Source organism: Sorex fumeus, unplaced genomic scaffold (assembly GCF_029834395.1).
Source record: "Sorex fumeus unplaced genomic scaffold, SorFum_2.1 ptg000093l, whole genome shotgun sequence".
NCBI lineage: Eukaryota > Metazoa > Chordata > Mammalia > Eulipotyphla > Soricidae > Sorex > Sorex fumeus.
In genome coordinates, this window is record NW_026606150.1 from 4,624,497 (window position 1) to 4,649,629 (window position 25,133).

The 25,133-nt window shown below is 56.5% G+C and overlaps 1 protein-coding gene across 1 annotated transcript; it reads left to right on the plus strand.

Annotated features, from left to right (window-relative positions):
- Positions 1 to 260: 260 nt before the first annotated feature.
- POLA2 (DNA polymerase alpha 2, accessory subunit) lies at positions 261 to 25,133 on the plus strand. The gene is made up of 18 exons (XM_056131794.1): positions 261 to 404; positions 4,292 to 4,416; positions 5,063 to 5,154; positions 5,827 to 5,884; positions 8,588 to 8,694; positions 10,976 to 11,166; positions 12,340 to 12,428; positions 14,048 to 14,203; positions 14,614 to 14,676; positions 15,528 to 15,570; positions 19,538 to 19,662; positions 20,288 to 20,326; positions 20,715 to 20,788; positions 22,655 to 22,763; positions 22,870 to 22,976; positions 23,672 to 23,731; positions 23,882 to 24,008; positions 24,923 to 25,133. The coding sequence occupies exons 1-18, from the start codon at positions 326 to 328 to the stop codon at positions 25,073 to 25,075; spliced, it is 1,797 nt and encodes a 598-aa protein (XP_055987769.1). The 5' UTR covers positions 261 to 325; the 3' UTR covers positions 25,076 to 25,133.

Here is a 25,133-nt window from a genome sequence, read left to right on the forward strand (position 1 = left end):
TGCGAGTAGTTTTCCCGGGACGCTGAGGTGCCCCGCGGCGGCTCTCAGGAAACCGGACGTTCTCCCCGGAGAGTCTCTCTGGAGATTTCTCCTCTTTTCCTTCGCGGCGGGGGCTGGCACTCCCGTGCCACCCCCCTCCCACTTTTGTTTTGATTTTTTTGGAAAATCAAAAGCGTCGGCTGACGGCTGAGGCGAACACGGCCTGACGTCTCTGGTCTTGTTGGGGGGTCACTTGCCGTTTCGGCCGCGCCTCCCGGAGGCTGAAAGGACCCAGAGGAACGTCGGGTCGCGTTCCGCGCCTCGGGGCGGCTCCCTGCGCCTCACCATGATCGTGTCGTCCCAGCACCTGGCGGAGGAGCTGCAGCTCTTCGGCCTGGACTGCGACGAGGCGCTGGTTGAGAAGCGTGAGTCCCGCTTTCACCTGACTGACGTGCGGCGGGGGGGGGGGTTCGGAGACGAATTGTTGGAGCCGAAGTGCCTGGGTCCCGGCTCGTACTTGAACCGTGGTTAAATCGACGTCTTTTCGGGAAGGCGGTGCTGGGGCGGGGTGTGCAGGGCGCCGTTTGGGGCTCTGCAAGGTGCCGGGAGTCCCAGTCCCTCCCCTCCCTGTCGCGGCTCCAGGAACCCCGGAGAACCTCATCAGAGCAGGGAGGGGGCCACGAGATTCCGTTTCAGCCCGGGAAGGGAGTGCTGGGGGCGATGGGCCCCCCCACCCCCCACCAGGAGCGGTGACCGCGGGAGGTGGCGCCCAGACCGTCCTGCTGGGCAGTGCGAGGAGCTGTTTGCCCATCCGATCTCAGGACACGCCAGTTTCCCGCTTGGGAATGACCATGACAGGTCCCGAACCAGACCGGAGCCCTTTGGGCTTCAGAACTGGGTTCGTTTTCGGGTTTTATCTTGGACCTGGAGCCTTTTTTTTTTTTTTCTAAAAAGAGACTTTTCGGGGAGGTTGTGGGGCTGCATCCAGGGTGCTCAGGGTTTGTTCCTGGCTCTGCACTCAGGTATCACTCCTGGCGGGGCTCTGGGGACCTTAAGGGGTGCCAGGGATTGACCCCTAGTTTGGGTGCATGTGCAGGGCCAGCGCCTTCCCATCTGTCCTATCGCTCTGGCCCCTGACAGGAGACTTGAATGAGAACCTTGGTCTTGGGCGGAAATGCCGGGTGCACCTTACCCCAGACAGCCGGAGTGGGGTGTGTCAAGACTCCAGCCAGGCGCCTCCAAATTCCCTCGTCCCTGGGGGGGGCTCCTAGAATACAAGGCTTTTGCTTCATCCGTGCTACTTACCATCCTTATGTGTTCCCCGCTTTACTGCCCTTCACCAACCTAGTCATTCTAGATGCTTCTTTTCCAGCTTCATCGGGGCGCTCTGTCCCGCTCTCAGCTGATACCTTCCGACTTGGCTGAGGAGACAGACGCCATTAGGAAAGTTCCCTGAGTTCCCACTCATATCTGCCTGCCTGCTTCCAGTTTCAGTGGATACATCCTCCATATTCCTAGCAAGAGCCAGGCCAGCCATGGAGTCCCGAGCCCCCACTCCTCCTGAGGCCGTCGCCCCAGGAAGTTGCCGTCCTTGCCTGTTTGCCAAAATATTTTGTCTTTTGGCCAGCGGAGGAAAGTGGTTCTTGGTTTTGTTGTTTTGGCGATTTTCCTCAGCTTAGCGGATCTGCTTAGGGGTCGCCCCCAGGGATGCCCAATAGACCACCTAGTGCTGTGGGTGGAGCTCAGTGCTCCACCAGGGACGCCACCTGTAAAATCTTATCACGCCGAAGGTTGTGTGTTCACGGGCTCACTGGATGGCTCTTTCTCACCTCCTGCGTTTGGTGCTCTTTTCTTTTTTTTCTTTTTTGCTTTTTGGGTCATACCCGGCAATGCACAGGGGTTACTCCTGGCTCTGCACTCAGGAGTCACTCCTGGCGGTGCTCAGGGGACCATATGGGATGCTGGGAATCAAACCCGGGTCCCGGGTCGGCCGCGTGCAAGGCAAATGCCCTACCCGCTGTGCTATCGCTCCAGCCCCCGTTTGGTGCTCTTGAGTCCTGTGTGTGGCCTGGATCGGGATGGCTGTTCTTTCTCTCAAGCTTGAGCCCCTCTCGCTCTGACTCTCCATCTTCGAGCTTACAATCTTGGTTTATATAGCAATCACGTAAGGCGGTGACATAAAGGTGGGTTGAATATTAACAAATCAACAATGAGAGGTAAAACCACTCCTCCAGGAGATTAACTCGAGGATAAAATCTCATCTACAGAGTACTCCCGATTACTAGGAGATGTGCTCAAGGGTGGGATCCTGACAAGGGTGTGTTCTTTCCTCAGCTAGTAATCTACTTAAATAGTTGTAGTAAATCTACTTCTAATATTTCTAGCAATGTCATTCTGTGTGAGCACAGTAAGAGATATAAACATCTCATTATACATTTTGCAGTCCTCAGCCCAGGTTAGTCTTCCTAGCCCCAGCAGGGTCCTAGTCTCGTCGTTACTTTGGATCATGACAGCATTTGTCCATGATCATGCCCTCAACTTATAGTAGTTGAGTATTGTGGCGCTTTGGCCTGGCCCATTTCGAAGCCAGGGTAGCTCACCGCTTGCCCTGGGTCCATTCAGTCCCTCGTCGGGACCCTGCTTTTGGGGTGCTAGGAACTAAGGGCAACTGAGTCAAGAAAGCAGATGCCCAGGAGTAAATGTTATTCGGAGTCAATCAACTCCCAAGTTACAAAGCATAATATTAACTGTCTTCCTGTGTCCATACAGAAAAGACATTGCTTACAATACAAGTTCAGTGTCCTTAGAGGGATGTGACCCGATAGACCTAAGCTACCTGAGGAAGGACAGAACAGTGTTATCCTACACTCCCTCACAAGACACTTGTGCTCCGGCCCTTGGAGCCATCTCCCCAGCCTGAAGCAGGGTTCCTAGTCACGTGGTTCACATCCCACTTCCCGCTCTGGCTCTCCCCAGTTACCTGTTACTCAGGAGGGCTGTTTTCTGCTTGCCCTCCCTCCCGCTTTCCTCTGTAAACCTATTTACCCAGGTTTCATCCCCACCTCCTCATGGTAACAGTTTTCGTCAGGGTCCCTGATGTCCTTTATCTGGCTAACGCCCGCGGTGGCCATCTTGAATGATGCAAACTTCTCCCTGCTCACCATGCCTCTCCTGTAAGACGCAGTGTCTGTTTGGCTTCGCGCTCGCTGCTCTTAGTTGCTCTCCTACTTGCTTTCTGTGCTTTCTAGGTTCCTGCTTGTCCTGCGGTGTCCTGACTTGGTCGCAAAGCCCAGATTTCCTGCTCCAGCTGCAGGCTGGACTTCCTGCTGCCCACTTGCTATCTCAGATGGTTGCGGGGCTCCTCCCCCCGTCCCCTTCCTGCCTTCCCGCACAGTTAAGAGCTCTGCATCCTTGGGTCCAGAGGTAACACAGCGAGCAGATAAGGCACTGGTCCTGCTGTGGCTGGCCTGGGTTCCTGGGGTCCATCCCTGGCACCACATGGGCTCCTTCAAGTCCCTCCAGAGGCGATCCCTGACTTCAGAGCCAGGAGTAGCCCCAGAGCTCCGCAACCTTCCTGATGTTCTGGCTGCAGCAGCCGCGGCCCAGCCTGTCACCAAAGCTCCTGGCTTCGCTCCTGTGATGTCCCCTCCCCACAGGCTGGTGCCACCTTCCCCTATAGAACAGCAGATCGTGTGTTCTTGCTTTGCTCAAACCTTCTGGTGTCCCACCTGCCCCAGGGGTACCAGCGTCACTGTGGTGGCCCCCATCTGCATCTTTTTACCCTTCCCACTCGCTCACCTTTCATCTCCCCTTCCTCATACCAGGGCCCTGCTGGCCAAGCTTCTGGGTCTTGGCCTGAACTTCTTCCCATTGGCCCTGCCTGGGTGCTCCTTCACTTCAGGTCCCCTCAGCCTGCCCTCTCAGGGTGCGAGTCACTGGCCCCCTTGGCTCTTCTCTGACAAGAAGAGGTTTTGCCAAGTTCTCATGCCTAGGACTGTGATGCTGATGGATTGACAGATTATTCTCTCGTTTCAGAGTGAATACTGCAAGAAATGGAATGAAACAGGCTTGAGTGATAGACAGTACAGCGGGGAGGGCATTTGCCTTGCATGCGGCTGACCCGGGTTTGATCCTCGGCATCCCATAGGATCTCCCAATCCCTGCCAGAAGTAATTCCTGAGTGCAGAGCCAGGAGTAACCCCTGAGCCTTGCCGGGTGTGACCCCCCCCCCCTCCAAAAAAGGCACACGATAATAACAACAACTGAGAAATGGAACGAAATTCACATTTTTCCAACTTTTCTTTCCTCCCAGTGGTGGATCTGTGCGTTCAGTATGAGCAGAACGAGGAGGGAATGGTGGGTGAACTTATCGCCTTCTGTACCAGCAGGCAGAAAATGGGCCTCACCTCAGAGATCCTGACCTCCTTTGAGCACGAGGTAAGCAAATGGAAGGGACTGGCGAGTACCATTTTCCGTTTGTGCTCACACAGCAAGATGTGAGAAATAGAAGCGAGGGGCTGAAAAAAAAACAGCCTGGGTTTCTGGTGTGAGCTGGGCTAGGCTCCGTCTCCGGTCTCATCTCTGCTGGCCTTGGTTCCCACCCAGTGACCCTGGAGTTCATATTTGTTGTCTTTGGAAGAGCTGCATGAGGAGACAGCGTTGCCTCTAACTGCCTCTGGGGTGCTGAATCTTCCGCAGATAGTGGTGGTAGTATTAGAATTGTTTCGTGATGTTGTGAAGTAGGAGTTTTTGTTTTTAGCCTAGCATGCATCTTTTGAATTCTTTGAGACATTTGATATCTTTGGTTATAATTTGGGGCGTGGGGGGTGGGCCACACACCCAGTGGTGTTCAGGGGTTATTGCTGGCTCAGCACTCAGGGATCTTGCCTGGTGATGTTCAGGGGACCATATGGGATGTTGGGGATTGAACCCTGGTTGGCCTCCTGCAAAGCAAGCTCCTTACTCGTCTCTCCCCAACTCCCAAACTTTGGTTATAAACTTGCCAGATCATTACTTCCCAGGTATGGAAAATGCCTCCGCTTTCACTTGTCTTGGGAATAATCCGTTATTTTTCCTTCCTCAGTTTCTGAGCAAAAGAATATCCAGAGCCAGACACAATGCCTCCAAGGACAGTGGGCATGCGGGAGCTCGGGACATTGTTTCCATCCAAGAGCTGTATCCTTTCCTGAAAAAGGCTTTTCACCTGCCACAACTGGGCTGCTTAGTTGAATCTACAGTGACATTTAAACGCATGTCATAGGACCCCCAAAAGGGGTGGGGGGTTTGGGGGCCATACCTAGTGATAGGCATAGCAGGTAGGGCGTTTGCCTGACACACAGCTGACCTGGGTTTCCTCTTGGCACCCTGTATGTTCCCGAGTTCTCTAGGAGTGATCCCTGAGCACAGAGCCAGAAGTAAGCCCTGAGCCTTGCTGGGTGTGGCCTCAAAAACAAACCCTAAAAAGCAGGCCAAAAATACAGTACAAAGGTTCAGTCGCTTGCTTAGCATGTAGTTGTAGCCGTGACCCTGAGCATTGACAGGGGAGGCCCAAAACAACAATGACAATAAAATGCCTAATATTACAGGTTTTTTCAGTCAACTACTATCACGGTAGCATTGGGAGTCAAAATGTACCGTTTTTCTTTCTTTGTTTTGTTTGGGGGCTACACTTGGCTGTGCTCAGGGCATACTCCTGGCTTTGTACTCAGGGATCACTCCAAGAGGGACTTGGGCAACCGTATTTGGTGCTGGAGAGTAAATTCAGGTCATCCGCATGCAAGGCAGGTGTCCTGCCCACGCTACGATCGCTCTGGCCCCCGTGTTGTTTTTCTTAGCCAATATTTTCAGAATTGAAGTGGAAGAGGAAGAGGAGACGCTCCTGAACGCTTACACCACACCCTCGAAGGTGAGTAGACACTGGAGAGATGCATTCTAGAACTTTTCTTTCTCCTGCAGCATTAGCGCTGCCTTTGAAGTTCTGAGCAAAATTAACCTGTTGCTACTATCACCCCACATATGCCATTTATGGGGACCCCACAGTGCTGGGGACCAAACCCGGGGCTCCTGCCTGCAAAGCATGTGCTCCAGCCTTTTGCTCCATCTTCCCAGCCCCTGCATGAATGTTTTTACAGAGTCCTTGTGAACACACAGCTATCCTGCTTTTTTTTCTTGAGAGTGCATCGTGAGAGTTTTGGGAACATGATTCCTTCAGAATTAGTCCTTTACCACAGTTGCATAGTTTTCTATAACCTGGAGGAATAGAATCAAATAATCCAGGTCTGATGGTGGACCCGTGCGAGAGGGAGTGCGCGACTGTGGGAAAGTTCTGCCCCCGAGTCTTCTGCCTAAAGACCTCTGGCCTCAGTCAGAGGACCTTGTCTTGCAGGCAGCCAACTCTGCTTCATTCCCTGGCATCACTCCTGCTGTCCCCAGGGGTGAGTGCTGAGAGTTGCCAGGTGTGGCCCCAAAACAAAAAGAAGTGACTGTATGCTTTGTGTGTGCCAGGACCCAAGTGTGATCCCTAGCCTGGTGTGCCCCACCCACCCAGAGCACTGCTGGATGTAGCCCCAGAACACTGCTGTAGGAGAAACACAGCCAAAAATGACATAGTGACCTCAGCAGAATAACTTTTTCTCTGAACAGCAACATCCTTTATGTCAACATCAGAATTTATTTAATGAGGAGCTACTATGTGCCCCTGCCCTAGACACACTGGGAAAGCAGTAGCGAATGTCCAGGCAAGGGCTGGGCTCTCCCTGCTGGAATCTCTTGTTTGTGGATCCTAAATTCCTTTTATTTCTGAAATAGAACCGTGAACGTTCAAAGAACCGCACCCAAAAGTACGGTAGTCAGTGAGTTTCTCTTTTTGTTTGGTTTTGTTTCTAGTCTGTACTTGATGGTGCTCTGGGCCCACTCCCAGCTCTGTGCTTGGGGCTCATTCCTGGCAGTGCTCAGGGGATTGTGCAGTGTCAGGATTGCTCTCAGGCCTCCTGCGTGTGAAGCGCGCACGCAGCCATTGAGCTCTCTCCAGCCCCAGTTAACTTTCTATAAAATAAGTTTGTGCAGGGGGCCGAGTGATAGTACAGTGGGTAGGGTGCTTGCCTTGCACACAGCCAGCACAGGTTTGATCCCCGTTCGATCACTCCAGTCCCCACCAGGAGTGATCCCTGAGCACCTATTGAGCATGGCTTGAGAAAAAAATTAAGTATGTGGGACGATAATCTTGGTGCAGGCCTCCCTGCTTAAGTGATATTGTGGGTTGGGGATATGACTCAATGGGCTTTGCACATGCTTTGTGTGGGTGAGGTCCTGAGTTCAATCCCTGCCTGGCACTGCACGGTCCCCTGAGCACCACCACATGTGACTCTAGTGGTACCCCCATCCCCCAGCACCACCGGGTCAAAGCACTGAACCACCGAGCAGCACGGCCGGGCAAGACTCAGTGCATGCCAGGTCCCCTGAGTGTAGCTTGGGAAGCCCCACGCCCCAAAAAAGAAAATTCGATTATAGGAAAGAAGGAAAGTGATTTAGGCGTGCCTGTGGACGGTGCGATGACTAACAGCGTCCACCGAACCCTGGCACAGAACCAGGTGCGTGAGAGGAAAGGAAATAAGGCGCTTTCCCCAGCTCACCAAGTAGAGACAATAGTTAATACTTGCTTTTCCTCCCTGAGGCTGGTTCTCTCTTAGACTCCACACTCCTCTGAAGCAACCTCCACTCTTCTGTTTGTTCCCACCGGGAACCCCGAGTTCCTGAGTTTTGGCGGCTGAGTGTGATCCCTGGGTATGACCCACCAGAAAAGAATTTTAAAGTCCACTTTCTAGTTGAGCTTCTTAATGATGCTATTGAATCCTGTCGGCCCTCCCATCCTGTAAAAACTCAAACGCGCCACCAGGAGGAGCCCGCGAGCAGGGAAGTCGCTGCCCTCGGGCCGGGAGAGCACTTCGCTGGGCCTTTTCATCCCAGATCACGGAACAGCTTCTAGAGAAGTGAACTGCGCACTCCAGCCTCTGTGGTGGGCGTACTTGAATTTTTTTTTTAAGTGAAACACCACGAGGTACAGTTATAGACTTACAAATTTTTGTGCTTGGGTTTCAGTTATACAATGATCAAATACCCAGCCCTCCACCAGTGCTCATTTTCCACCACCACGGGCCCCAGTATCCCTCCCAACCCCCATTCCCCCATCCCACCCTGTCGAATTCTTGAGTGACCTGCCGTGAGATATTTGCTGTGTGGTGCTGGGGCCCGAGCTCGAGCTGTTAGCTGCCCACAGCCCTCCAAAAACACACAGCAGACTCGGTCAAAATGTGTAAGAACGGGGTACCCAACTTGCCACTGTCCCAACACGGAGCCCACAGGGAAAAGAAAGTGGTGTGGGGATTAAACTGGCCCATTTAGAGTTTGAACATGTTTGAGGGGCTGTGGGCTCACGGTCGAATGGCCCGCAACGGGGGGATAGTGTTCTGGCAAATAGCGGGTTCCTTCTCTGAGAGAGATGCCCCCCCTCAGCGGTTCTCTTCTCCCTCGGAGGCCCTGGGTTTGAGCCTCTGCGTGAAAGTCACTCCAAAGCGGGTTCCTGAGCTCTGGTTTTCCCTTCTGTTTCTAGGGTTCTCAGAAGCGAGCCATCGCCACCCCAGAAACCCCGCTCACAAAAAGGAGGGCGTCGGCCCTCAGCCCACATCAGCTCCTCTCACCGTCAAGCTTCTCCCCCAGGTACAGTTGTGTGTTGTCGTGTCCCATTCCCCCCGCCCCCCACTCGTGCCCTGACCCCGCCTGCTTGCCCTTCCTGCACGGAAAGTTACTGTTTCTTACAGTAATTAAGGAAATTCACTTTCCACCCACTTTCTCAGGCCGTTTCCTTGATGGGGAACTGATACCCCGGGCTGCGAACAACCTGTCTCTTCAGAGGCCTGTGTGTCCTGGGGGGGTGGGAGGGAGTCGAATGGGGTCCCCCGCTGTTCGCTTGTGTGTTATTGGCTTGTGTTTGCAGCTAAAGCGTTTGTTTTTAAAAGGAGAGGCAGTTGTCTTTGTTCTGAATATTGTGTCACTTGTTTATTGTTCCTCGCTCAGGTTACAACTAGTTTCTGAGCGTTTTCTTGTCCCCGTGAGGCCACACTGACTTCATTGTAGGCTGAGCCCGGCCTGCTGCCACCGTTGCCTTAAAGCCACCAAGCTCAGGGGTGCTTGTGAGAAATCCATAAATGACATGTCTGACGGCCGAGAGTTCCATGGGTGAGGGCCCTGGAGGAGTGGAGGCAAGGCTGGGGGCGCTGCCTCCCGGGGAGGGGAAGCCCCCCCCCCCATTTCAGAAAATGCTGACTGCATATCGCTTCTTCGAGAAGCAGAGCTTAAGACTTTGCAGTCTCTTCACTCGGGACGGGGAGAGTGCTGTTACAGGCAGAGGGCAAAGCCGTCTCTGGCTCCCAGGCCACTGTTTTTTGGAAGGAATGCTTGGGTCGCTCCCGGCAGCCCACAGGACTTACTCCTGGCCCTGTGTGTCTGGCAGTGCTCGGGACACCATCTGGGATGCCAGGGATCAAACCTGGGTCAGCCCCATGCAGACATCGCCCTCCCCGCTGTGCTATGGCTCCAGCCCCAGGGCCCGTGAACTCTGTGTGGTCCCTCCCTGGGCTCTGGGGCGGCTCCTCCCACTTCTGAGGGCAGCTCTCCCCGTGGACAAGGGCATCTGTGAAACCTAGTGTCATGAGATGACCCTCTTCGGTGCTCCAGCAGCAGGCTCGGCTCTGACCCCAGACAAGCCACCGCCCTGTGTGCCCGCCGGCCTGGCGTGAGCGTCGGATGCATTTGAGGTGGCCCATCCCACGCAGCTTCCCAGGGAGGGGCCGGCGGGGGTCGGGGCTTCGCCGCCTCCTCATTTCTTAATTCATGCTAATAAAGCTGACATCAGAAACTGGTTTTGTAATTTCTGAAAGCAGCTCCTCAATTATTCAGCTCGAGGCAGCCCTGAGCTAGCGATAATGAACCGAGCTCATTTTCTGGAAGGCTGCGTGGTCTCGGCCGCCGTGGAGCCGCTAAAACCGGGCTGTGCAGTTTCGGTGCGTCGGGACTGCATTTCCCAGTGCACTCGCTGCCCGGGGCTGGACATCCGCAAGTGGGGGTGCTTGGCCCACCAGCTGGTCCGATAACATCTTTTCCTGGGCTTTCTGCCTTGCACCCCGCAGTAAGCCACTGTTGGTTTGCACGCAACTTCACGCTTGGCCGAGGTAGCAAGCTCCGATGATGTCCCACAAAATGCTAAAAAATGTCACCGGAAAGAAAAGAACGTGGAACTTCCAGCTTGTTCTTTCAGCCAGTTCAGAGTCGGGGATTTGTTCCTCTTTGTTTAGATTAAAAGCAGCGGAGTAGCAGCCTTTTAGCTGTCTCTGTCTCCCGGCTTCTCTAAACACGATTGGTATTCCTCCGCTGCTCCCTCGGCCCCTCATTCCTGAAATTCCTTGAAGGTCCCGGTATGTCCAACCCCATTAAACTGATTAGATTCATAAATTCTGAGGCCAGCTTGCAGTTTCTCTAATCCTCACTTTCAAAAACTGCTCTCAGTGGGAGGCCCTGGGTTCAGTCTTTAGCGTGGCAAAAAAAAAAAAAAAAGCAATAATTCAGGACCAGAGAGAATGTAGCGGATAAGGCGCTTGCCCTGCTCACGGCTGAGCCAGGTTCAACTTACGGCACTGCTCATGGTACCCCTGAACGCTGCCAGAGGCACCCCCAAGCACACCGCTAAGAGAAGCCCCAGCACGGCCAAATGTGGCCTAAAAACTAAAACACAAAAAAGTGGGCCAGAGAGTAAGTCCAGCCAGAAAGGCACTTGACTTGCACACGGCCGGGCTTAGTTTGATTCCTCCAAGAGGGATCCCTCAGCACTTCTGGACGTGACCCCCAGCCCCGGGAACAAACAAAAGCCCAAACGCTGCCCACATCTTCCTGGCTTCATGTGGGTTCGAGGACGGTAAGGCTCGTCTGTTTGGCGTCTGTTCAGCGCCACTCCCTCCCAGAAATACAACTTGCGGAGCAACCGAGGAGAAGTGGTCGTGTCCTTCGGCTCGGCCCAGGGAGTGTCGTGGTCGGGGCGAGGAGCCACTAACATCAGCCTGAAGGTCGTGGGGGATCCAGAGCCACTAACGGGAAGCTACAAATCCATGTTCCAGAAGCTCCCAGACATTCGAGAAGGTGATTTATTTCCCTTTGAAAATCTGGAGAATATCAAACCATCTGGAAGAGCTTAGAGGGAGTCGCAAAGCTTGTGAGGTTGCCAAACAAGTTCCGGGGGCACCTTTGAACCTCTTACTTGGGGAAATTCCTGGGGGGAGGCACTAGGGGGAGGGACACATGGCGCTCCTCAGTCTTTCTCCCAACTCACATTTCTTTTCCTTTTTTTGGGGGGGGGGGTTGTTTTTGGACCAATGTCCTGACCACATTGCTCAGGACTTATTCTTAGCTCTGCACTCAGGGATCGCTCCTGGTGGGGTTCAGAATGCTTTACAGGGTGCCGAGGATCAAACTTGGGTTGGCTGCATGCAAAGCTAGCCTGTTACTCACTGTACTGTCTTCGGCTCCCCAGCTCACATATCTTTTTTTTTTTTTTTTTTTTTTTTTTTTGCTGTTTGGATCATACCCAGCAACGCTCAGGGGTTGGTTACTCCTGGCTCTGCACTCAGGAGTTACTCCTGGCGATGCTTGGGGGACCATATGGGATGCTGGGAATCAAACCCAGGTCAGACACGTGCAAGGCAAACGCCCTACCCGCTGTGCTATTGCTCCAGCCCTGCAGCTCATATATCTTTATTTTGTTGTTTTGGGGCCTCACCCGGTGTTGCTCAAGGCTTACTCCTAGCTCTGTGCTCAGGGATCTCTCCTGGCGGTGCTTGGAGACCATATGGGATACTGGTTCAAACCCGGATCAGCCTTGTGTAAGGCAAATGCCCCGCGCCCCCCCACCCCCGTACTCTTGTGCCGCCATGCCCATTTTCCCACGCTCCCCAACCCCCCACATTTTTTTGCTCAAGAAAAAAATGACAGTATCACCCACTTGAATTTTGTGAATGAAGCCGATTAAAGCCAGAGCTGCTTCTGGCTGCTCTGTCAAGTGGGGATGCCCTCCCCTCCCCTTCCCCCCCACTGATGACTGATGGGAGTGAAAGTGGGCGGGGGTCATGCTGCCTGTGATCTGTGGCTGACGTGAAGGCTCAAGCATCCCACACCAGGAGAGAGGCTGGGTGTTCAGGGAAGCAGGAACTGCCCAGGTGTCTGGGCCTTGACCTCCTTGCTTACTTACCTGTGGGCTGTGTTTTCTGTTTGCCAAGTGAAGTGTCCGAACAACAACTTTTCCTTCTGGGATTTCAGTTTTGACCTGCAAAATAGAAGAACTGGGCTGTGACCTCAGGGACCATTACAGGATCGAGGTGTTCACACCGGTCCTCGCTCCGGCGCAGGTAAGAGGTGGCCAGTGGGGGCTGGAGCGATGGCATAGCGGGGAGGGTGTTTGCTTTGCACACGGCCTACCCGGGTTCGATTCCCAGCATCCCATATGGTCCCCTGAGCACCGCCAAGGGTAATTTCTGAGTGCAGATCCAGGAGTGACCCCTGTGCATTGCCGGGTGTGACCCAAAAAGCAAAAAAAAAAAAAGAGGTGGCCAGTGGCCCTTCCTGCTTGTGCCTGAGGGTGAATGAGGCCTCTTGCTTCCTTTTTCCCCCTTGTCTCCCTCTGGTAAGAGCGTCTGTCTGTCGTGGTGGAATCTGGCCCGCAGGGCAGGTGCTTGCTTGTCCAACCCGAGTTTGATCCCAGGAACCACATATGGTCCCCTGAGCCCTGCCAGGGGTGAGTCCTGAGCACTGCCAGGTGTGGCCCAGAAACAGAAAGGAAAGACTTCAGAGTGCTTTGTCCTTTGGGACCCACTGTTCTCATTGTACTCATTGACCTGGCACAGATTTGGCGCCCCTTCCCCTCAGCAGCGAGGCAGCAGGTACCCCTGTATCCCCCCGGGATTTCTCACAACTTGAACCCTTCCTGTCTCAGCTCCGAGGCCACAGCAAGGGCAGGATCCAGAGTGACTCGGTCTATCCCTGGCTCTGTCCGCATTGTCACCGGCCAACTCCTGCCAACAGCATTTCTGTCAGGGTTTAATCAGGCCAGTGCTTTCTCCAGAAGGTCTGTCAAGCTAAGGAAGACATGTTCCAGAAGATTCTTTAACTCTGTCCCATATTTGCCTCCAGAGAATGGCCGAATGGGAGAGATGTGCAAAACCATGTCACATAAGGAAGTTTGGGAGGAAGTGGAGGGGTGCAGGCAGGATGCGTGAGCTTGTGGGAAAAGATTAGGCAGCCTCCAAGTGCCCTGGGGTGGGACCAGGCCAGAGGAAGCACCGGGGGAGAAATTTCAGCGCCATCTAATGAAGAGCTTCCTGTTACGAGCTTGTTGGTGTGTGGTTAAGGAAATGCCTCTGGAGCCAACCTTGGCCTGAAACCCGGGCTTCGCCCGCTGTTTGCCCTCTGCACTTGTGTCCTCCTCGGTGGGCGGGTGCAGAGCTGGATCCCCCCCGGCGGGGCTCGGAAGTTTGAGTTCGTTTGCACAAGCTTTTTTAACACAGTGCCTGGTGTTAGCCTGGCAAATGGGGCTGTTCCTAACAGCCAGCTCCCCGAGACCCTTGGGGTACCAGGCTACCTTCATCTTCACTGGAGAGGTTTCCAGCCCAGGTTGCCACTAAGAGGAACTCGGGTCTGACTGGGTGAGTCCTTCACCCCAAGACTCAGGGATGCTGTTTGCAGTCACCTCGTGGTAAGGCCACTCCCCAAGAAAGTTTATGGTTTTCGGGTTTCCTTTGCTGTTCACCTTCGAGCTTCCATCTCAGAGAACTGGAGTTTTTGGGGGGGCGTATTCTTGCTTTTTAGAGGGATCGCACCCAGCGAAGCTCAGGGCTTCCTCTTGGCTTCTGTGCTCAGGAGCAATTCCCGAAGCGCTCGGGGCCGTCAGCGGATGCTGCCAGGCCACTGCCTTCCCCCTGCACTGCCTCTCCGTCCCGAGACTCACACTGTCCCATCCGCCCTCGGGTAGGAGCCCGTCACTCTGCTGGGCCAGATCGGCTGTGACAGCAACGGGAAGCTCAACAGCAAGTCTGTGATCCTCGAGGGAGATAGAGAACATTCTTCGGGTGCCCGAATTCCAGTGGACTTAGCGGAGCTCCAGGACTATTCCCTGTTCCCCGGCCAGGTGAGGTGGGCGGGCGCACCCTTCCCCTGAGGCCCCCCCAGAGCCCAGCTCCCCCAGCTCTGGCCACCGCCCAGCGCCGGCCCAGGCTCCTGGCCACGATTCCCGGCAGGAAAGTGGAAGTCATCGAGCTGACCTCACACAGTCATTGTGAGAATTAGGTCATGGGCTCAGAGCAATAAATTGTCCTCACCACTCTCCCTCCCTAAATTGTTTTCGGGTACCCGCGTTTGCGTGTGAGAGTAGCTGGGTAGCACTTTCTTTTCCGTGGAGGATGCCCCGAGGATTGGGATGGGCCAGCAGTGCCGGGGCTCGAAGGGGACACGCGCCCCAGCCTGGACGGTCCATGTCCGAGTGTCATAATCCCCGTTCCAGCTCATCCTTAAGCCCCTGCGTTGCTTCTTGGCTTTCAGGTTGTAGTGATGGAAGGAATCAACACCACCGGCGGCAAGTTTGTGGCCACCAAGCTCTACGAGGTACCTCAGGGCACACCTCCCCCACACTCTTCCTGATCAGCAGCAAAGCTTCTGAAGCTTTTTCCACGCGTGACCCTTTGCTCCCGAGAAACGCAGCGCGGGCGGGCACTGCAAGAGTCACCTCGGATTTATGGCCTGCTTGATTTTCCCTTGATTTTTGGTCTTTGCGCATGTGCAGACTTGCTGTCGCCATGGTTTTTCGTGAGTCCTGTAAGGACCTTTGCTGGGCCCTCCGGAGAGGCTGAGGGCTGGCAGGAAGCTGCAGCGCCGGTCTGCAGGCTCACACTGCACGCTGCGGCCTGTGCCAGAGCTGCCTCAGCCAGTCCGGCAGGTTTGGCCAAGGGCGAGTGGGGGCGGGGGTCCTCTCCCTGCCCCAGGCGCAAGCCCCCGCCCCAGGCTCTCTTGCCTGCAGGGAAGCAACTGAGGCACACAGCACCCCACCCCCAGCCCTGCCCGGATTGCGCTGAGGCTGAGGCACCTCTTTTGGGCCCTCTTTCCCTGGATGATCGGGCTTGAGCCTCCAGTTCTCCTGACCTGGGGTCTTGGGAGTCTCCCAAGCAGTGCTCGGAGGCAAGTGAGACCAGTGATTGCGTGTGATGCCTGAGGCTGCAGGGGCCCTGTGGGTGCCTCGGGGTCTGCTGTGACCAGGTCAGGTGCTTGCAGGGCTTTGGCTTCACCCCTGGACTGTCTCCTCAGCCCTGCCCCAACAACATAGACAAACAGCAGGTGCCCTCAGTCCTGCAGCCTCTGGGTTCCCTTGAGTGAGTGCCCCTCCCCCTCCGCACAACCCAGACTCCCCCCAGCGCCCCCATTGGGCCAACCCTCAGTTTCCCTTTACTCCTTATTTGCAGGGTGTGCCTCTTCCGTTTTATCAGCCCACCGAAGAAGATGGAGGTGAGATGCGGTTTGCACTTTTCCCAGAGCAGGGGTGGTGGATGAGGGTTTGAGTTCCCCTCCCAGAAGGCTGTGCGCCTGCCTGCCCACTGTGGGTGCCAGCGTCTGAGCCTCAGGGATGTGCTGGCGTTACCAGCAGGTACCAACGAGTACATAGGCACAGTTTTTTGTTTTTTGTTTTTGTTTTTGCATCACACCCAGTGATGTACAGGGGTTAGTTGCTTCTGGATCATGCACTCAAGAATTACTCCTGGCGGTGCTCGGGGGCCCATATGGGATGCTGGGAATTGAACCCGGGTCAGCCATGTGCAAGGCAAATGACCTACCCACTGTGCTATCGCTCCAACCCCATGGGCACAGTTCTTATCACCAGGCATGGAGACTCTCTAAAGGCAGTGATGTACTGGAGATCTCGGCTTGGGGCTGTGGCCAGGGACATCAGTGGAGAGACGGTGCCATCTAGGTGAAGGAAGGGTCTGTGGTGGCCGAGATGGGACATGAGGGCTCCGGCCTGGCTTTACCCTCCGTCCTGCCTTTGCAGTGCATCTCCAATTCTGGTCATTCCAAAAGGAAGCGTTTGCCCAGAAACTCGATGAGTATCTAAGAAGGCCGGGGGCTGTTTGGTAGCCAGGGTAGAGGTGAAAGGCGAAGAGCAGTCTGGTCAACATTGCTTCAGAGTCTTTCCCAGCACGTGTGTCAGGCGTGTCTATTGGGGAGTGAGGGGGCACAGTCTGCCCTAGGCCGCCCACCATTCACGCAGATTCCTACAGACCCTCACATCGGAACACAGGTTAGGGTTTATGCCTTGGTCCAGCAGTGGGAAGTAACGTGTACTGGCCGTGAGAGCAGCGAGGTGGTGTGGCATGACCCACAAGAAATAGGTGGTTGGGGGCTGGAGCCATAGCACGGAGGATAGGGCGTTCGGCTTGCATGGGACCGACCCGGGTTTGTTCCCAGCATCCTATATGGTCCCCCGAGCACTGCCAGGAGTAATTCCTGAGTGCAGAGCCAGGAGTAACCCCTGTGCATTGCTGGGTGTGACCCAAAAAGGGGAAAAAAAAAAAGAAACAGGTGGCCGTGGGAGAGGAGTGATGTGGGGACAGTGTGCTGGGGCACACATTTGGGAACTATGCAAGAGGCTAACATGTTTTGTGGGGGACCCAACTGAGATAGACCCATCCCGGCCCGCGGCTACTGCCTCTTCCACCTCTCCCCTCCCGGGGACTCCGCCCACCCAGAACCATCTCTGTCCCCTACCCTGCCCAAAGCTTTGACTTCTCCCATCGCACCGTGTCTCTGCAAGGCTCATAGTGCCCGTCCCCAGATTCAGGGGCTGGTGAGTATTTGTTGTATTTGGCTAAGGGGACTTGGCTGGTATGATGTGCTTAGGCATGTAGAGATGCAGGGAACCTCGCCTGGGACTGCCCTGGCCCTCTGTGTTTGTTTGTTTGTTTGTTTGTTTGTTTGACTTTTGGCTTTTTGGGTCACACCCAGCGGTACTCAGAAACCATATGGGATGCCAGGGTTCGAACCTGGGTCGGCCACTTGCAAGGCAAACGTCCTCCCCGCTGTCCTATCACTTCGGCCTCAGCCCTCCGTGTTGACAGGGAGCACAGGAGAGCAGAATCAGACCTGAGAGGTTAGGCTTTGGCTTTAAAGCTGGGAGGAAGGGGCCAAGAGCTAAGGGCTGCAGGCAACCTCCAGCAGCTGGGGGAAGCCAGGAAACTGGCTGTGGGCTCCTGCACCTTGACTGTAGGACCCTTGAACTTCAGCTGTGAGGCCATTGTTCCGGCAGCCCCTGGGGGCTGGTTGTGAGCTATAGAAATTTCAGACTAAGGAAAAGGGAAGTTTTCTTTTTTTATAGTCTATGTGAAATATATATATATGTGTGTGTATATATAAACATGTATCCCCTCCACCCCCGGGCCCTCTAGAAACTGAAAAAGGGAAAATATTAGGGGAAATCCAGGCTTCGAACCAACATCACAACAATTTTGCCAGCTGTTTCCTCCTGTCGCCTCTGCTGCACTTGGTCAGCTCAGTGGTGGCCTTTCCGCACCCTTGGAGAGCTGGTAATACACAAGTGCATTTTTCCCTGAGCTCGTGGGTTCTTGAGAACTGCATGACAGACTTGCACAGAAAATGCAGAGCTATAGTGCAGTGGGGTAAGCGTTTGCCTTGCATGTGGCAGACCCGGGTTCCATCCCCAGAAGCCCCACCAGGAGTGATCTCTGTGCGCAGGGCCAGGAGTAAGTCCTGAGCACTGCCAGGTGTGGTCCAACCCACTCCCTCCCGCCAAGAAAAAAAAAATTGGGTCCGGTCCCTTCCTAGAGTCCAGGAGGCCTCTCCTTTGCCCATGTACCACGTCACTCGTCCCTCGGTGTCATCCAGAGTAGCTGTTTGCATCCTGACCTTCGCCGGCCACTCACCTCCAGTGTACCATGGCCCAGTCTTGTCCTTTACCTACTGGATACTTTCCTAGTCTGAATTTTGCGACTGGAGCCCTGTCACCAGTGTCCTGTCACTGAACCTCTATAGAGCTATACCCCATGGCTCCCTGTCCCCTCGGCTTTCCTTATTCTCCGGTCAAGTCCTTGTGTACTTGGCTCAGGTCCCTGCTGTCCCGCCGTCTGTCTGGTGAGGGGGGCAGAGTACCCGGCCTGGTCTCCTCTCTGCTGCTCTGCCAGCCATCCCATTACCTATTTGGGCTGGATACCTTTTTGGCAGGAGAGGTTTAAAGTGACCAATTGTGAGGGAGGGGCAGAGTGATAATATACCAGGTAAGGCACTTGCCTTGTGTGTGGCCAATCCAGGTTCAATCTCCAGCTCCCTATAGAGTCCCTGAGCACCGCCAGGGGTGATCCCTGAATACAAAGCCAGGAGTAATCCCCTGAGCACCGCGAAGTGTGGCCTAAAAAATGACCGAGGTCGGGGCTGGAGAGATCATACAGCAGGTAGAGTGCAGGGCATTTGTCTTAAAAAACATCCAAGCTGGGTTTGATCCCTGGAGACTCATGGTTCCCCAACCATGGAGTGATTCCTGAGTGCAGAGCAGGGCTAAGCCCTGAGCATCGCCAGGCGTGGCTCAAAAGGAAAAAGACCAGGTAGTACAGCAGATAGGGCTCTGCCTTATACGTGGCCAGCGTGGGTTCAATCCCCAGCACTCCATATGGTCCCCTGAGCACTGCTGAGTGTGGCCCTAAACAAAACAAAAAAAAACCTTAAAAATGGCCAATATAATTAACCAGTTCACCTGTGTTCCACCTTTCCACTCCACCGTATCAGGCTTACCTTGGGGTTCCAGAATCTGGATAGTGTGCTTGGCAGGGGCTGGGTCCCAGGCCTGTCCCCTCATCCAGGGGCCGGCAGGACAGCCCGCCTGAGGACCCGTGAGGGAAAAGGACCCTGAGTAGCTCAGCTGCCTCCCCCTCTGCTTTGCACCCCAGCCTGCCTTTCTTTTTTTTTTTTTCCTTTTTGGGTCACACCCGGCGATGCTGAGGGGCTACTCCTGGCTTTGCATTCAGGAATCACTCCTGGCAGTGCTCGGGGGAACATATGGAATGCTGGGAATTGAACCCAGGTCGGCCGCGTGCAAGGCAAACGCCCTACCCGCTGTACTATTGCTCCAGCCCCCTTTCTGCGTTTCTGTTTTCTGGTGAAAGTTAGGGAGAAGGATGGTGGAGTTGGTGGCGCCGCTCAGAAGCCTGTTTAGTACCACCAAGATGTGGACTTTAGATTGGTCAGGATGGTAAATTTCAGGGTCTTTGAGTGTCACTCAGTAAAATAAAACTGGGGGCCATGTAGGCAGGCCCCCCCCCGGGATCAGCTCGCTCCTTTTTACTGTCGATGTGTGGCCTCCACATGCACCCCTGCCCGCTCCTGGGCCGGGGCTTCTCCAGGCGGTGCCAGGTCCTAGAGCCCCCCGATCTGATCGCCCTTCCTCCCCACTCGGCTTCTGCTGTCATAGATGCTGAACAGAACATGGTCTTGGTGGCCTGTGGGCCCTTCACCACGTCGGACAGCATTACCTACGACCCCCTGCTCGACCTCATCGCTGTTATCAACCACGACCGGCCGGATGTCTGCATCCTGGTAGGCCACCCGAGGGCACTGCCAGCTCGCAGGAACTGGGGAGGGCGCAGGCAGTTCTAAATTCAGGAGCTTTGCTGTTTTCATTCCTGTCCCTGTGGTCCATGTGGTGCTGGGGGGATCCCCTGAATCACAGCCCAGCTCCCAGATGACTCCTTTTGTGGAACTTTTTTTTCCCCCTGGGGTGGGGGTGGCTGGACCACACCCAGTAGTGCTCAGGGCTTGCTTTTGGCTTTGAGCTCAGGGATCACTCCCAGAGAGGCTCAGGTGACCATATGGGGTGCCCAAAATTGAACCCAGGTCATCTTATGTACAGCAGGTGCCCGACCCGCTCTGCTTTCTCCCCAGACCCGTTAGACGTTTTTCAGTTCTCGGTCTTCCTTATGTGGTCTACATCATGGTTCTCAGCTTTTATCGACCTGTCTCCTTCCTGTGGCCCTGACTTACTGCTTGGCCTTCCCATTTAAGGATTTCCCTGCATCCCCCTTGGAACGTCCTGGGGGCCCCAGCTGCGAGACTCTGGCCTACGTCTTCAGTGTTGGCCAGGCGGCCCCCCAGTTAGCGAGAAGGTTCTCATTTGTCCTTTTCCTTCCTTTTTTCTTCCCCCCTCACGCCACCCCCTGGGCAGTTCGGACCTTTCCTGGATGCGAAGCATGAGCAGGTGGAGGTGAGTGACTGGTGCTGGGCGGTTTTACCTAGAGTTGCTGTCTCTTAGCTCATCTTTGGGAGTTTAGCCCACACCTGGAACCACCCAGACTCATCCCGTGGCCAGGCAGGAAACGTGGTAGCCAGCAGCGTCGCCAGGTCCCGAGCATGCGCCCAGCAGGCTGCCCAGAGGCCCGGCTCAGGCACTGCGCCCTGCTGCTGTCTGGGCGTCTCCCTGGCGTCTCTCCCAACTCCAGAACCTTGTTCCATCCACAGACGAGCTCTCCGAGCACGGTCTCAGCCTCCCCAGGGACTGTTCTTCCCTCCTCTCCTGTCCCCAGACTTGGTGACAAGCGGGAAACGCCCCCACCCAGCCTCCCGCCCGCCAGCTCTCCTTCCTTTCCTCACAGAACTGCCTGCTGACGAGTCCCTTTGAAGACATCTTCAAGCAGTGTGTCCGGACGATCATCGAAGGGACCCGCAGGTCAGGCCCGGGCCGGGCGGAGCCAGCCTTAGCTCTCAGGGCTGCCGTTACGAAACACAGCTGCTGCCATGTCAGTCTCCCAAGCGTCCCTTTGAACTCCCGGGACTCAGATAGGACACTTGAACTCAAGTGTGCAGACGCCGTGTCAGAGGCATCTCTGCCCGACACGAAGATAAACTTGAGCACGACTCACTTCCTCTCTCGCTCCCCCGTGTCGCCGTCTGCTCCGGGGCCTGAGAGGCCCCCCCACATCTCGCCATGAGTGGTGGTTTGGGGGTGAGCTCAGCCCTGCCCCTGAGTCTGTGCTTCCCACCCCATTGCGTGGGCGCCGCCGAGCTGAGCCCCAACCGGCGGGCGGGACCACAGTCAGTTTGAGGATCCTGAACCCCTGCCAGGGGCACCCTGATGAGGGACACAGTCTAGTTAGGGAGCCCGGGCTGGTCAGTCCAGCCACGGCCACCCGAGCGCCCCGGCCCTTTCCCCCAGGGTCAGGGCTTGGAAGCGTTTGGTGCCAGTCACCCCGACATTCCTTGGGCTAAGGTTTTCCTGACAAGTCCGCAACAAAGGTGGTTCTTAAAACGACAGATCATCTTCTGCCTGCCGCTGTGAGAACTGATCCCGGGGCTGATTAGCTGTAACAAGACCTTCCGGGGACTGCAGACTGGGGGACACGCCCCTCCAGTGCCCAGGGCACAGTCCTGCAGTGACAGCCCGATGCCCCGGTGAAGACCAAGCAGTGTCTTCTCTGGGGCTCCCAGCGAGGCCCCCGAAACAGAAGCGCCCCGTTGCAGGGACTTGGGGGGTGGTGGTCATCCCAGTGACTGGCCCTGGCTCCCCAGGCTTGTTTTGGTGCCTCCCCCCATGTGGTACTGACAGCGGACAAACAAAGAACAAAGCTGGCATTGTCGGGCGGGGCCGAGCGCCCCGGCACCGCCAGGCACTTTCATCTGCAGCCAGTGGGTGCCCTGGGGGAGGGTGCGGCCCCACCCTTCCAGAAGCCTCCACGCATGGCTGATGCATCAGTGCGGAAGCGCACCCCCTTCCTTAGGGGAGCCCCCGCATCATTCCAGTCCTTTCCCTGCGAGGGGCGGGGCCGCTGCGGGGCCCCTCCCACCGCACCCGCTGCCCTTCGCAGTTGGCACAGAGCGAGCATAGCTGGAATTCTCCTGCCCGGACAAGCGGGCGCGGGCTGTTTCCTCCCCCCCTGCTGCTCCTCTGCCCTGCCCGCAGCCTGACCACCTCCTCAGCGGCCTTCAGTGGCCAGCGGGTGCAGGCGATGGGCAGGACACAGCGGCCCCTTCCGGGCCCAGCCCCCGCTCTCACCTGTTTGCCAGCGCCCACGGGCCTGATGCAGTGATCCCCAAGTCAGAGGGACCAGCACCCTGAGGCAAAGTGCCACTGGCCTTGGGTTTTCGAACGGGTGTGACGGACAGTCCCCAGCACCTCTGTCCCCCTGAGAGGACTCGGTGGGGCAGCTCAGGGTGGAGGCCACGAGCTCACCCCAGTCCTCCGCATGGTGAGAGGGACCCAGTGGCCCCGCAGTTATGAGGACCCCAGAGATTCTCCTCTGCCTTGGGCAGGGAGGCAGCTGTCACCCTAGCAGGAGCTGAAAAGCCACCCTAGGACACCTTGTCAGCTCAGAGATTTGGGCTGGTTGGGCCGTGTCCCTTCCAAGTAAGTTTCTAGGCCATTCTCCCAGTGTGGCAATGCAGTGCCACGGGCCGCCATCAGTGTTCAGGCAACCTCTCCCAAGGGGCTGTAGATGCCCCCCGGGGTGGGGGGGGCAGTACCTCTCTTCCCTGGGAGCTTAGTTCTTAGCCGGCTCTGGCGATGGGAACCAGCGTCTGCCCCGTCCTGTCCCCCCAGCTCGGGCTCACACCTCGTCTTCGTCCCGTCACTGAGAGATGTGCACCATGAACCCCTGTACCCGCAGCCGCCCTTCACCTGCCCTGACCTGCCTCCTGAGGACAAGAAGGTCAGCGGGGTAGGGGGGACAGGAGGGGCCAGGGTGTTCCTGTGGTCTGCCGCTGGGCCCCCCTGCTCTCAGGGGTCAGCATCTGAGCCTCGCCCTCCCGTTGCAGCGCGTGCGGTTCGTGTCGGAGCCCTGCACGCTGTGCGTCGGCGGCGTGACCCTGGGCCTGACGTCCACCGACGTGCTCTTCCACATGGGCGCAGAGGAGATCAGCAGGTACGGCCCAGTCAGGGGTGTCGGCGGGGTCTGGATCTGGGGAGCCCAGTGCTTTGGCCCTGCGAGTCCTCTCCCCACGGAGGGGCTGCCGGAGCCCAAGTCTCCGTGACCCCTCTTTTGTCTCTCGGTGCTGCCATCACCTTGGCTTCCGCCCTGGGTGTCTGGGGCGAGGGGCATCCCCGATGGGTTGAGGGGTCTGGCTGTGCCCGCGGGGAGCCAGCCCAGCAGATTTGCAGTCCACGGCTCCTCCCCGCTGGCTGGCAGGGGGCAAGACGGGTCTGTCCGCGTTGATGTGCTCTGGGCTGCGGGGGTCACCCCGGCTACGCACTGCCCTCCCTGGTCCCGGCTTCGCTTGTTCTTGCGCAATCTGCCGCTGGCTAACGGCCAGCCTTGGCCTGGCTCGCTGGGGATGCCTGTGGGGACAGATGATGCCGTTTGGGGGCCCCCTTTCAACTTGCCTAAGGGTAAGAGTACTGCCCAGAACAGCCCTCCCCAGACTGCGGGTGGCCCCAGAGCAGTGAAGGGTGTGACCCAAAAACAAGACCAAGTGGCCGAATGATTCCCTGGTACTGCGTTCGAGAAAGTAGGGTGGGGGCAGGGGCACAGAACGGGAGGTGGGACGGGGTGCGTTCGCCCTGAGGCTCGGGCAGGCCTCTTCCAAGCGCCTTCTCTTGACTCCTGGTGCTCTGCCTTAGAGCTTCTGGAACGTCGGACAGATTCAGTCGGATCCTTAAGCATATCCTGACCCAGAGGAGGTGAGGAGCGAGCGAAGGCCGGGAAGAGTCTCGGGATGTGTAGCTCTGAGCACGAGGTGCAGGATGGGCCGGGGAGGGCCGCGGGGGGCCCCGAAGCACAGCTGACGGGCGCAGCTGACGGGCGCAGCTAACCACCGTCCCCGCCTGCAGCTACTACCCGCTCTACCCGCCGCAGGAAGAGCTGGCCGTGGACTTCGAGCGGTTGTATGCCTACGCGCAGCTGCCCTTCACCCCGGATGTCCTCATCGTCCCGTCGGAGCTGAGGTACTTCGTCAAGGTGGGTTCGCACACGGCTTTGTTCCGGTGCCTCGTGTCCCCCACCCACAGGCCGGAGTTGGGGTGCGGAGTGAGGAGGGTCCCACACAGAGCCCGTGGGCACGGGGCGCTGACCTGCCCCCAGCACCCCCTAGCTCTCAGCTCGTGCTCCCGTCACCTCTCAGCCCGGCCCCCCTCGGGACCCCACCGACCAGAGTCCCTCACAAGTCAGCCTGCGGCGGGCCGGTGGGTGGAGCAGAGTTCCGCCTCGGCTGTGCGAGACCCCCTCGGGTCCCATCCCTCGCACCAGACGGCTCAGGCATGGCTGGGGGTGGCCCAATTTAAGCAGTTTTCTTCTTTTCAATAGAAGAGGAAAAGTGTTTCTCACATTGGAAAGTTAAAAATATTACTTTGGGGACTGGAGAGATAGCACAGCGGGTAGGGCGTTTGCCTTGCACGCGGCCGACCCGGGTTCGATTCCCAGCATCCCATAGGGTCCCCCGGGCACTGCCAGGGGTAATTCCTTAGCGCAGAGCCAGGGGTAACCCCTGTGCATTGCTGGGTGTAACCCAAAAATCAAAAAAAAAAAACAAAAAAACTACTTTGGGGCCGGAGCAATAGTACAGCAGGGAGGGCATTTGCCTTGCCTGTGACCAACCCGGGTTCGATTCCCGGAATCCCGTATGGTCCCCCAAGCACCGCCAGGAGTAATTCCTGAGTGCACAGCCAGGAAATCCCTGAGCATTGCCAGGTGTGACCCAAAAAGCCAAAAAAAAAAAAAAAAACCATTCAAAAGGAATTCTGATTTCCCAGTCTCCCCCTCTTCTCTGGGTGGGGGTGGCATCCCAGTGCCCCTCACTAGGCAGGCCCGACACACATACCTGATGGAGCCTCATGTGTCTGGTTGCCCCCGTCTCCCCTCTCCCTCTCCTCTAGGACGTCCTTGGCTGTGTCTGTGTGAATCCCGGGCGCCTCACCAAAGGGCAGGTGGGGGGCACCTTTGCCCGACTCTACCTCAAGAGGCAGGAGGCCGGGGCCGGGCAGCAGAGGCGCAGCCCCTGTGTCGCCGCCCAGGTGGTCCGGATCTGAGTTTCGTCCTGCGTCGGCGCAGCAGTGGTGCCGAGCTGACCTCCAGAGCCCAGAATGC

What these genes read in the sequence shown, in the direction of transcription:
- POLA2 (XM_056131794.1), top strand. Translation starts at nt 326, where the DNA reads ATGATCGTGTCGTCCCAGCACCTGGCGGAGGAGCTGCAGCTCTTCGGC. An exon ending in TGACCTCCTTTGAGCACGAG is followed by an intron (nt 4,417 to 5,062) that starts GTAAGCAAATGG and finishes TTCCTTCCTCAG; the next exon opens with TTTCTGAGCAAAAGAATATC. An exon ending in GGCCGGATGTCTGCATCCTG is followed by an intron (nt 19,663 to 20,287) that starts GTAGGCCACCCG and finishes CCCCCTGGGCAG; the next exon opens with TTCGGACCTTTCCTGGATGC.